Raw genomic sequence first — 13,487 nt, 5'->3', positions numbered from 1 at the left:
AAGACCTTGGTTCTCAAAATATGGGACGATACTATGTTTTTTACTCCCCCCCTCATTTCCATATTATTAAATTGATTTTTTTTCTGTTAATGAAAAAAGGCATGTCTTATGTAGTAAGAATGTTTTTAATTTTGTCATATAAAATACAGGAATATGTAAAAAAACCAAACCAAAACAAACTATGAAAACCAACCTCAAATATGTATCCAGGTATTCCTTTCAGCTGTACATTCTTAATTCATACATATAATACAATTCACTTCCTTCTTAATGCTACACCTGGTTCATGGGAATTTATTAAAATCATACCATACAAGAAGAGAGTCCTTTAGCTGCTTGGTATTTGAAAGAGGCGTAAGTGCTGGGAGGCAGTGTGCCTCTCTTAGTTGAAATGTATTTTACTGATTCCTTTAGGTGGTGTGGTGCTGACTTTCACAGCCTTAACTCCCTCTCCCTCCTTCACATGCATTTTCTTGGATCAGCAAAGGAAAGATCAAATAAAGAACAAGCCCTGTCTATGTAAAAAATGTTCACATGAGTGTTGATATAACTTTATATCCTCATACAAATTTTTAAATCCAGGTTATACTAATCTGTCTAGGTCACAATTAATCCTAATGAGAAATAACAAATATGTGAGTTACTCTTACCTGGTTATAAATAAATATACTTTAGGGAACTACTTGGAAATGAAAAGTCCACTTCTGGTGTAGGTCAGCTTAGACCTTCTTAGATGTCGTTATGCAATTTTAAATTACTGAGTTCACTCCAGCAGGACACAATCAGGATAATATTCCTCAGTCAGTTACTTGTTAGGATTTGTGTTGAGTATGCTTTTCATATGTGTCTGTCTTGCAGAAGGGCATTTGAAACTAAAACTCTTGATTCAATAGCCAGACTGCTGATATTTCCATCAGAAAAACCTTCACTAGAATTGTAATCAATGTTGGAATCAGCCTTATTCTTGAATTCACAACCACTGGGGGCAAACTGATACCAGTATATCCCAGTAGTAAATACATTTGATCAAATAACACAAGTGTGTTCTGCTCTGCAGCAGAATTGCAAAGTAAGTCACAGCTGCTTTTCCTTTGGCAGCAGCCATCCCAACCAGATGAAATCCATGTTGTTACAAAGGAGCCTGTGTTCTTTTCCTTAATTACATCTTTATTGCACAGGTCTGTGTGTGTTGCAGCAGGGCCCCTTTGTGCACTGAAGGGCTGTCTTCTGTCACTGCCAGTTCATTTGTATTCGTTTATGTCTTAATCACTCGCTTGTTTCATCTTTTTGTTACTGTGCTGCTCTTGTTGCTGCTTGATTCCCCGTGAATAGAAAATACACAGAAATCTCCAGTAGGTGACAAACAGAAAAAATTTAAATCTCTTCGTCCTTAAGGAGTTTGCCAAAAAGAGTAGGTATTTGTGCATCTGTTAATGCCCTGGTATCCACATGAAGAGCAGCCGTCTTGTTGGCCTAGCTGACAACAAACATGAAATGATGCAGCTAGACAGGTTGGATGGGGGGCAGACAGGAAAAATATGGGGTTCTTTATAATGAGAATGTGGTGCAAATCTGATACTGAAGGCTGAAGAAAACCTGTTTGTTGTTGTGGAATATTTTGCTTTGTTTTCAGTAGGTTTAACCGTAGAATTATTTTTTTTCAGTTTCTTCTAGCAAAGTATTCTCTTTTACTTCAGCATCAAGCAGTGACATGGATTAAGCTTCCTTGTAGGGGAGAGAAACTGCTTTTGCTATCAGCTATTTTCCTTTTTTCTTTTCCTCATGCCTCATAAGTTATTCTTTAACCTGTTGGCCATCATTGGTTCTCTTTTTGAAACCTCTGAGGCCACAACGTGCTCTGATAGCATTGTGGCTGTAGGCAACTGTAGTTCAGGGAACTGAACTGTTTACTATTCTGAAACAAGGCATTGAGGTAAGCTTGAATGGAAGTCTTTTCGCACACTTAAGACTTGGAAAAATTTCCATTTGTTTTTGGCAGTTGTGATTTACCATTCATGGAATATGATGGGTAGAGATCGCTAAATACCAAGAATATATGGAACCAAATGTTTATCACATAAGCTAATCTCCTGTCAGGTTATAAGAATATGGAATTTTAAAATAAATTTTCATATTGTTCTAGTGTTCGTTATTGCATAGTAGATATTAGGTGTGTCTTTCAGCCACTCATTTCTATAAATCTGAAAATAACATCAGTCCCCAGTGGCTTTTAAATGTGAGTATTTCCATGGTTTCTGTCTCTGCTGGAGCTGGACTGTTGTTATGGCAGGAGAAAAGAACGCTCACGTTGATGAGACCAGTGGGCTCACTGAGGGAAGAGCGTATCATTTTGCAGAGCAGAACTGTGTAAGAGAAGGTTGTCATACAGCAACAGCGATGGATATTCTTAAAATGCTGTCACTACAATGTTCATTTTGCTGTGGATTCACATAACTACACACAGTGTGACGTTTGAGACTCTGTCAGGTTACCCTCTGAGGAAGTCAAGTTAATTAATGTGATGGTATGACCATTTGAACGTCTTAAATTCCAAACACATGCTTACTGTCCAGTGCTCTGTTTTCAGTATTTCCTATTTTTCTTATTCTTTGTTTCCAACTCCTATTATATATATAGGATTATTTCTTAGGTATTCTGACTGAGGTACAGTATGTTGTGCAACACCTCAAACGTAAAGACTTACTGTTATACAACACTTTCATTTATTTTAAATAACTTTTTGGAGGCAAGAGACCTCCTATTTTGTTCTGTTCAAATAATTTGGGAAATAAATTGATATTCATTCTGCTACTGAAGCCAGAGCGTTGAATGTATTATATTACATGGCTCTTGGGTTTTAGGAGTGCTTGATGGAGTTATAACCAAACTTTTAAAACTAATGGTATTAAATGATACAGGGTTTATTATGCTATTTAACTGATAGATGCTCATATTCAGTTTGTCACGATTTTATAATTAAGGTTGCTCAGGCATGCTTGCGAGAGACATATCTAGCTTAGTTATTCAGCTTCCTGTAATGTTCAGAGAGGCCAAGCGCCTCACAATCATCTATTTATCATGGGTGTCCAGTCAAGGTCTGTGACATTCACCAATTAAAGGAAACATATTCAAGCCATTTAATATGAACATCGTGACCACTTCTTTATAGAGAGGAGAAACTGAGAAGCTTCTAGTAGCCATGAAGAGCATGAATCTTTTGTTGTTCAGTCTCCTGAAATTGCATGTGTAGTTATGACACTGACCTTGCATGTGTAGACCAAGTGGTAAGACCCTGTGCATCACAAAAATATCATTCTGGCAATGGAACTGAACTTCAACCTTCTACCTCTTCAAAACCTCCTTATTCCTCTGTCTCGTTTTTTTTCTTGCATTGTTATCCTGTAGTACTGTGGTAACTACTATTTCTGAAGAAAATCTGGTAGCAATCCCAGTTACATATAGGGCAGAATATTAAACTAAGCTGTAGTGCATAGGGTAAGGAGTCAGCACACTAGATTCTTTTCCTGGTTCTTTTGAATTTATGAAGTTTTCAGATTCTTTAACATAGTCACTATATGTAAAGAAAGGCAATGTTGTTTACTTGTTTACCTTGTTAAAGAACTTGCTAGTCTCATTCCTGTCATCACTGTGGAATGTACAGCATTGGTGAGAAAAATCTTATGAAAAGAGTGGAAACGTTTTCATCAAAATGATTTAACTTAGAGATGGATGCATTTTTGTGAGCAATTTTATATGCTTGGCCTAAGAAGATGGCAGATTGTTAGCCTCTATGGGCAAGTTATATAGTGAGAATACTTGGATGCCTCAGTGCACAAGTGGCCTGAGGCTGATGCTTGGTGTGAACGTCTTCCAGCTACTGGTGCCTGCAGTCAGGGAGAGCACAGAACAGCATAAGCATCCAGGTCTGCATACAGTGCAATGATACAAATACAGAAGTAACAGAAGTAACTCTAACTGCTTTATGCAAGCAACTAAACTGTTTTGGTTAAAACTCCCCCAGATGAGGTTCAGGAACTAGTTGCAAAAATGGGTGGAGCCCATTTTGGGTTGAAATCTTTGGTTCTGATGAATTTGAGGGGACAAGTCATGAAAAAAAATCATCATTTGTCACTTGCAGGTTATGTTCAAGGTATGTGTTTCATTAGTTTAATATTTGCTAAAAAGATAAACTGGATTGTCCTAAAATGATTTTTGTAAATCAGCACACAAATGAGGACAGAAATAACTGCTTCGGCAATTGGCTTGCTGAGGATTTTGATTTGCAGGTTTTCAGAAGACACATTTCCTATGGAAGTGTGATTTGGAAATGGGCTGAACTTAACAGACAATATCATAAGCATCTGGCTTTTGAAAGTCAGGTATAGAATTTTACATAGAGTACTCTCTATGAATAAAAAGGTCATCAGGAGTAGCAGTACTACAGTAAAATACGTTCATGATTGTTTCCTTTTGTATGGCAATGATTGCTTGTTTTTTAAACAAATTTCTGGAATATATACTCTTTTATTTTCATCACATTTTAGCATAGATCTTAGTTTTGAGGTAGAATGACTTGTTGGCTTCTTTTTCAGTAACCATTAAGCTGAGCACCTATACCATCTAATAATTAAGAGTAGCATGTTGTCCATTTGATAAATGACTATTAGTAAATACCTGTCAAGTATCAAATGTTTTAGTCATGGAAAGGAAGTCGTATACTTGGTCATCAGGTAAATACTAGTAGTATTTTTTTTTCTGTCTTGAAGTGCAATGAGAGGCAGAATTCTCCAGTGACTTCCCCGGGATCTTCCCCTCTTGCACAAAGAAGAAAACCACTTCCAGACCCCCTGCAAATCCCACATCTTAGTCTTCCACCTGTACCTCCACGGCTGGATCTTATTCAGAAGGGAGTAGCACGGTCACCGTGTGCCAGCCCAACGGGATCACCAAAGGTAAGTCTTACTGAAGCATTATTTCTTTATATACGAATGTTGAGAAATTGTATTTGGTTGGGTTTAAGGTGGGCTTGCTTTTTTGTTTTGGAAGGTAGACTATTATGAAATTTTCCATGTGTATTTTTCAGGAGTTTGCTCTGTACAAAAGAACTTTAATTCCTTGTAGCTTGGAAAAACTTTAGATTAGATCCACACTGATTACATCTCTTATCTCCCTCAGTTGACTTTGACGAGTGCCTGTCCCTTTGCATAATACTTTAGTCAGATGTTTACAGCTGCATGTGTTGGTCAAATGTGACCTCTGTTTGTCTGATGATTACATTGCACTTGGTAATGTTCAGAATTTTAAAGACATTGCTGTGATGGATAAATTCTGTAATAAACCCCAATTCATGAAAATAAATAGAAATGAAAGTTTTCTGAAAATAGATTTTAAGGTCATCATCTCATTTAAATGATACATCGTGCTCTGATGATTATTTATGCTCAATTTCCACACTACCCTTACAAGAAAAATATGTGCAAATACCCTGCTTTCAAAACCTTAATTGGCATATGTAAGTTTCAAGGGAAATAATAATGACTCACTAGCTAATACATTGTATGCTGTTTTTTGTGAAACTAATGACACTAAAGAATTAGTGATTTTTTTTTTTAGTGGATGAGCATGAATGAGGAAAAAACACTGTGTTTGTTGCTCTCTATTATTGATCATTTTGTTGTGATTGCTGTATAGAGAGGGGGAATTAGATTTAAATTTTGATTTGTAGATGATGAATTCAAATTCAAGTTCAAAACATGACTTGAAACTTGTGTACTCATAATAATCCAGTATGAAGTACCCTATTTATTTTGTCAGGTTTTTAACTGCAAGCTCGAAAATCAAACTCTTTTTAAGATTCTAGTGGTTTATAGTCTACAGGAAAAAATAGAAATGCGAATAGTTTCTTTAGGCTTCTTTCTTCACTTTTCGTACAAGGAAATTTATAACACATTGAGGATATATGCTGAACATTTGGCACATCGATTAAAAATTAGTTTTACAATCGTGTATTTTCACAAGGTTAATGACTTATAAAAAACAAAACAAACCCAGAAAATCAGAAATACCATTAATATTGCTTTGATTTTTTTGTGACGTTATTTTGAAAATGGTGTGTTTTTTCCTTGAAACTTTTCCTGGGAAAAAAAAATTTTAGTGTAGGGAAATAAGATGGAGGCAACAGGAATAATTTCATACTTGAAAAAATTCATATTTAAATAAAAAAAGAAGACAATTTAGTCCTGCTAAGATTACTGCTTCAGTCAAAAAAACCTCTTCTCTTTTTCTGAAATGGAAAACTATAACTATAATTATAAGCTATAACAAAAAGTTTAGACCCAGCCATTATGTTCCTTCCTTGACAGTGAAAATAACTATTTTTCTTAACTAACAGCGGAATTAAACACTGTTATTTAATATATTGTCCTATTTATATGAATAGACCTGCAGGTAGAATAACTTTCTTTTCAATCTAAGTAACATGTTAAGGGGCTACTTGAAGAATAATGGTGGGCTAATCCGTGAAGTGAGAGCAAATACTATTCTTACTTTAAAAACTTTTGTGGCCTCCATCTCTTCAAGTGGTAATATGCAAGCTTACAATAGTCCATGAAAATTACACCTTCCAAGGGAAATAATCTTCCCTGTGTTTCTTACAGTAGCTGGTGGTAAGAGGAAAACATTTCTTAAAGACCTGGCACAAATGCTATTTTGTAAAATGCTGTTAGTAATTCGCTCCTGATGAAAATATTTTGGTTTTATCGGATTTGTGCTCTTAGAAGCTATACAACTACCTAAATACATTTTTGGGGTTTTTTTGTTAACCTGGTTTTCAGCTTTTTCCAAACATTCCTCAGAATTTGTTTCAGCAGCTAAATGAGTGATTCAAAGAATGAAAGCAAAGGATTCTGGAAAAAAATTATGGGTCAGATAGATTTGCTTCAGTTGTTTTTGTTTTCTCCCATCCACATCCTTCCTTGGGTTACTCAGGCAACAGCAGAAATGGGGGGATGCTTTCTGAAGAGAAACCAGGTTGTCTGCAGAGTGCAAAGACAAGATTAACATTTAACCTGCTGGCAAGTATGATGCCTTGAAAATATGTCAGTTAAAAATGGTAAAGCCAAACTTGATCTTGAGAGATATATGCATGTTTATATGTAACTTTTTATTTTTTTCCTGACTTACTGTGTTGTTTAGTCTTCTCCTTGTATGGTGAGGAAACAAGACAAACCTTTGCCAGCACCTCCACCTCCCTTGCGTGATCCTCCACCGCCCCCACCAGAGAGACCCCCTCCAATTCCACCAGACAACAGGATAAGCAGACACCTGCATCATCCAGAAAGTGTGCCTTCCCGAGACCAGCCGATGCCCCTCGAAGGCTGGTGTCCCAGAGATGTGTTTGGGACAAATCATTTGGTAGGATGTCGAATAGGGAGCGATGCTTCTCCCAAACCAGGACTGACTGCAGTTTCAAACATAAATGGAAGGCACAACCGTGTAAGTTCTGATCCAGGATTTATGAGGAAACATAGACGTCACGAGCTGCCTGTGGAAGGTGCCAAGGTATGGAATGAGCTCAATGTGTTGAATCCCAATTTGATACCCTACTTGCAGTGTTTTCTTACGTACTGCTTATATGGGCCAGTGTTGATCTGGTGTTTCCAAATCTTTCCTGTTGCTGTTTAATAATAAGCTGGTGATAAATGGTTTGTTAAATACTGTAATTTGTAAAGCAACAGTACATGAGGGTCGAAGTTACAATTTTAGCATGAAACCATCAAAAAATAGCTTGGAGAAAAAAATTCTGGATTTGCTATATTCTTTTAGCAAATTATCCGTACAGGTGCTGCATGATAATAATATAGCACTATGTGCTCTAATAAACTATATTTTATATATATATTATATATATATTATATTATATATATAATATTATATATATTATATATATAAACTATATAGCATCTCAGGTCCACTTTGGAAGTGTCTTATGTCAAAACCGTTTATGCATTTGCTGATGGAATATTAGATGTTCCGGTTACCTATGTCATAGATGAGGTGAGGACTTAGTAACCTCTTCAGTCTGTAATTTATGCAATATGTCCAGATGACTATACTTAAATTGTTGGATATATTGTGTGCATTAGCATAAAACCTAAATATGCTAAAGGTCACTTGTCTTGTTCATCAGTAAAACATTCTTTTCAAAAGAGCATTAAATTAGTCATGATGTTCAGTAAACTCTAATGGAAAAGATCTAACCTGCCTTGACCCTAGAAAGAGGAAACAAATACATCCAAAGCCAAGCTAAATGTAGAATCATTTCTTGTATCTTTAGCACTGGCTATAACAGCAGCATCTTTGAAGTAAAGTGCTCAGTGGCACAACCACAGTATTGCATTGTTTGATTTGGTATTATGAGTACTTTAAACCTTATTCAGGATAATGAGCATTGCAATTCCTCTTTTTCATTTATATCTGTACCTGATGTTTTCCCCTTCTGTACTTAAATCAGAACTCCACCTGATGGAATTGTACATTGTTCTAATTTGTCCATAGCAGCTTTTGACTTCTCTTGGACCAATGTCCAGTGTCATGTCCAATAATCCATTTTTAATGCTGAGGGTGTTCAGAGTTGTCACTTGCAGCCTTTCCATTCATTGTCCAGCTTGGTTTGGTTAGGGGGCATCTGCTTGTCACCCACAGGAGAAATATGTTTGCCTGTCCTTGGTTGCAGTGAATAGAATGTATGTCTATGACTGTGATGTTTCTTCTATCAGAGAAATTGAATGATTGTTTCTATGTGTTAATTGATGATATCTGGGGCGGGAGACCATAGGAAAGAGTAGTTCTGGCATTAGACAGCTTCAGACAACTTGCAAGACTGTACAGTTGGGGAGGCTTAGGTTTGTCAGTAATTTATTCATAGAACAGGTTATTAACTCAAAACTGCTCTTTTTTTCTTTGCTTGAAGACTATATAGCTTGTGCTAAGAAGGGTGGATTTCTGGTTAAGTCACCCTGAAGAAATCATCACTGTTTTCTCTCCATTTGCTTTTCCCAAGGTCACAAGCTATTCAACCTTTGTATCTCCATTTTTTTTTTAATATGAATATTGTGGTTATGTTAAGTATTGGTAGAGAACATTGACATATATGATGAAAGGTACTTAAGAAGTCCAGGATACTATATATAATTAGGATGTCCTTTTACCACAATTGAGGCAAACCACCGAAATTTTACTTAGAAATATGCTGCTGTTTAAAATGCTATAGTTTTTCGTCTGATTTTATATGATACTGGGTTTATATCTTCAATTGTACCTTCAGATAGTATTCCAGTTGTGGTCTGGTGCAGTCTTGAAGGTGTTGGAATGAGTGCTTCTCATATCAGAATAACCACTCAGTGCAGAAGTGCCATTGTAGTCTGGAGGTTACATATTTATTTCTTTAGCCAAATGCTGTTTGAACTGTCATCTTCAGGTTATAGATTCAAGCCATTTAGTTAAACAGAGCAACTTCGAACTCTGAATTGTTGTTTCAGGCTGTATGCACATTCACAAAGGAAACACTTAAGTTTTATCCCTGATTCGTGTATCAATTGTGATACAATTTTTTTGCTGTTGATTAAAGCCGAGAATCAGGAAGACAGTCCTGCAGGTAGGAGGTGGATTCTGGCAGGCGCTGAATTACAGAGTTTTAAAAAACATTAACATGTTTAGCCTGCTGTACCTGTTGTTTTCCCTCTGTACTTTATCTCTCTCTCTTTGATCGGTTTGCAATCTCGAAATCTTAGTTTTCCCCCAAGCACTTCAGCTGTAACTGAGTAGTCCATCGAGTAACTGAGATGTGGAACTTCCTCCTTTGGTGAAGTTTTAAGCTGTTGTGTCCTGCAGCTCCCAAATGGGGTGAGCTGAAACAGATAGGAAAATACTCACTTCAGACAGCAGCTCTGTAATTTGAACTCCTAGAAAAGCCTTTACCCATAGTCTTCTCAAGGTCTGGGGTTTTTGTGGGGTTTTTTGTGTGTTTGTTTTGTTGTTGTTGTTGTGGTTTTTTTAATACCTAGTTGATGAACATCTGTAATAATAAACAGCAGGAGAGATGCATTGTAACACTTGTGTAATTTTTAGGTCTTTTCAAATGGTCATCTGATAAATGAAGAATATGATGTCCCTCCACGGCTTTCACCCCCTCTTCCAGCTGCGTCCATCAGCCCTAGTATAAAGTAAGTTAATTTTATCTGTAAAAGAAATGTGTTAATTAGTGTTAGATAATAGTACTGATTCTCTGGCACTAAAAGAAAAATGGGAGAGAGAAGGAAAGAAAGAGAAGGAAAGAAGGGAAGAAAGAAAACGAACTAAAATAACTTGGTTATACATTTTCTGTGAACTTTAATGTGGGTTTACAGAGGAAACGTAAATTGTGTAGATTAAGTGGGAGCAGTTCTAGTGTTAATTGAGCATATTACATTTTTATAGGAAGAGAGAATAAATTGTGACGGATCTTGTTCACAGGCATTTTGCAGTGAGAGCAGAGACTCTAGTTTTGCTTCTGCTACTACAGAAGTGTGATCAGAGCTATTTATTGCAGGAGATTAAGAGATTGGAAGGAAAGTGCTAAGGGTAAAGAGCATGATTTTTGTGTGTTCTGTGCCTAATCTAGTCATACTTTCTAGGCTTTATATACATGGAATTTTATCGAGGGTTTACACCAGTATCTTTTATTTGTTGTGACTGAAAAACAAACGAACAAAACCATTTTATATCCACTTTAAATGGAGTCAACATCCCTGAGTTCCAGAATATGGTTTGGGAAATTTTGTCATTTCAAGTTGCAGACTACTCTTAGTCTTCCAGTAACGTGACTGTTTATTTGGTACCAAGATGAATCACTCTTGTTAACCAAGGATTTTCTGCAGAGGAAGAGATGCTTAAGACAGAAAGCTTGGAAGTGCTATGATGTAGTCAATTTTTTGGTGTTTTTGTAAGGAAATCAGAGCCTATCACAATATTTGATGTTATCCTACAGCTTCTTTACAATATACTCCCTGTGATTCTTGCTGTTAAATAAAATAATTGGACAGTACATATTAATAGCAAGAATTTACCCATTAGTGTGTAATTTTGCTGTATCTTCACCACCCATTCCATTGTTGCTCGATTAGCAATAGCAAAAAAGACACATAAATTTCAACATTATGTTAATATGCCATTTTTTCTCTTCCTGAGCACTAGAGTAAAGGTGCAGTGGAGCATTGGCTTTTTTATTCAGCAACGTGTGTTCCGGTGGAACAATTGCCAAATTGAAGTTCTCTATGTTTACTTTCGGTTCAGAAGCAAATTTTGGAACATTATCCAGACCTTTCTGTAATTGAATGTTGTAATATAACCTGATGGAGGCAAGGTATCACAGGAGTACCGTTTGGATACCTCATGTAATCAGTCCCCTTATAGATGGTTTCTCCAGACTGACTACTCCTTCCACGATACAATGAAAACCCTGGGATGTTCCACACACTGTCAGTCAGAAAGAGAAAGCAATAACTCTGATAGACAAACTAAATAATTTCTTATTCTGAAGTAAATTGAATTCTGAAGAGAGGAAGATTCTTATTTTTATTTTTCATAGTGTTGAAAAAACAAAACGTTCTGCTTCATGAAAATCCCTTTTTTTTACTTGGATTTTTGCAAATGTAGCCTAGAAGTAAAGTACAATGTACATATAAATCATAGAGTGTTGATTGGAAAGCCCAAAGGATATTGTAGCAATCTGGGCAGCCCTGTCAAACCAGTCCAAAGCAAGAATGTGTGACTGTAGCTTGGTCAAAAGAAAAGTCTTTATTAACCAATGTTCTCTGAGTAGAAAACTGATGTATTCCAGCCAAAACAAAGTTTTCGTTTGCTAAAACCAAACTCCGTAGCCTTTTCAGGAGAAAGTGAACTGTCAGGTATGGTTTGATTTTGTACTCAAAACTTAAAAAATATACGGCACATTTTAAATTTTTAAATTTAAAATGCCAGAAGTATCAGTATATAACCTACGGGTAAGAAGTTCAAGTTATCTAATTAAGAACTACTAAAACGTCACAAGGAATGGCTGTTAAAATTAAAAATTGATCATTGTATGTTGCTTCATGAAACATTAATATGTCTATTTTAAATTTCTTACAAATTAAGGTTTGTTGGGTTTTTAGTTTGGTTGGGTTTGGTTTCTTTTCGTGTATGGTGTTTTTGGTATTTTTGCCACTAGAAAATACCCCAATAATCTATAATATAGTGTGGCAATATGTAGGTGGAGAAACTGGGTGGGGGGAGGGAAAGATCTTCAGAAATAGCAAGTTTAATATTTCCACCAACCACAACATTGCTTTCAAAAAGGTAACTTAAATAATATTTAGCATGATTTAATTTGAAATGTCAGAGAGAAAATTTTTACAGTGTATTTTTCCTCCTGTCAAATTGACTGCACTAAGACCTCATAAATCTGTTGAACTGTGCTTTATCTAAAATACCTCTGCTTTCCACAACTGTGCTAGTGCAGTGGATCTCATGCAAGTTTCTCATTATTTCTTGCTCTCCAATCTCTGCAGAGTTGTGGCTTGAGAGCTAGTTTGTTTCATACTGTTCCAATGCATTTTATTTTTTCTACTTATTATCATAAGGCTGTAATTTCAAAGGTTTGACTGAAGGGTACATTGACCGTGTATGGAATCTCTTAGTCTAAATAATGAGGAGGCAAAATGACCTCTAGTTGAAACTTCACAATTCTAAAATAGCCCTACTTAACATGTTTGATCAACTTTTTGCTGAATATGACATTACAAATATGACTTTCTTTCTTTACTAAATTACATTAATAGAGAAGCACTATTATCTCTTTTTGGGAAACCATGCTGATTTATTTTCATTTTACTAAATTGGTTATTATTAACCGTACTTTAATAATGAAATTTTAGACTCCTGATAACCAAGCATCTGATTTTGATTTTCCACTCAGCCACTATGTTGCTGACCCTGCATGCGAACAGTTATTCTCTTTATGGGCTGCTCTAATTACGTCAGATAATTTTTAGCAGTTTTGATCAAATTGCTATTTTATGCTTGAAAAAATAAACAAAACTTTTATGTCAGAGATACAGAACCATTCTTCACCAAAACTTAGACATTTTCAAGTTAAATAGCATTCGTTTTATTCCTGTGAGTAGGTCCCATTTTGCTACATCAATAGAAAATTAGCCTCTTTGTCTTGAAAGTAAGTTATGCCACAGTGGTATTTCCTGTGAGAGAACATCTAGTTTTGAGTAGGCAATGAGGCATCCAATTCCAAGTACCTTTATTTTATAAACGTATTAGGACTAGCTAGTTGCTTTGAGGTAGTTAAGGGAAAAGTAGCATGAAAGGTATTTCTCCTCTTGATGTCCCTTCTGTCTTGCTAACAAACTTAGAAGGTGAAAATCATAGTTCCGTTAAAGGCAGCTGTGGCTTGCAAA

The 13,487-nt window shown here is 36.0% G+C and overlaps 1 protein-coding gene across 3 annotated transcripts in view; it reads left to right on the top strand.

Moving 5' to 3' along the window:
* CBLB (Cbl proto-oncogene B) overlaps window positions 1-13,487 on the top strand; it is a 138,840-nt gene that overhangs the window by 102,688 nt on the left and 22,665 nt on the right. For all 3 annotated transcript variants that reach the window (XM_065646408.1, XM_065646415.1, XM_065646425.1), the window contains 3 exons: window positions 4,767-4,952; window positions 7,195-7,560; window positions 10,129-10,223. In XM_065646408.1, the coding sequence (XP_065502480.1) occupies window positions 4,767-4,952; window positions 7,195-7,560; window positions 10,129-10,223 (647 nt within the window). The remainder of the gene's footprint in view (window positions 1-4,766; window positions 4,953-7,194; window positions 7,561-10,128; window positions 10,224-13,487) is intronic.

Source organism: Caloenas nicobarica, chromosome 1, assembly GCF_036013445.1.
Source record: "Caloenas nicobarica isolate bCalNic1 chromosome 1, bCalNic1.hap1, whole genome shotgun sequence".
Classification (NCBI taxonomy): domain Eukaryota; kingdom Metazoa; phylum Chordata; class Aves; order Columbiformes; family Columbidae; genus Caloenas; species Caloenas nicobarica.
Note: the sequence above shows the minus strand (reverse complement) of the source record. Positions and strands in the feature narration are given on the sequence as shown.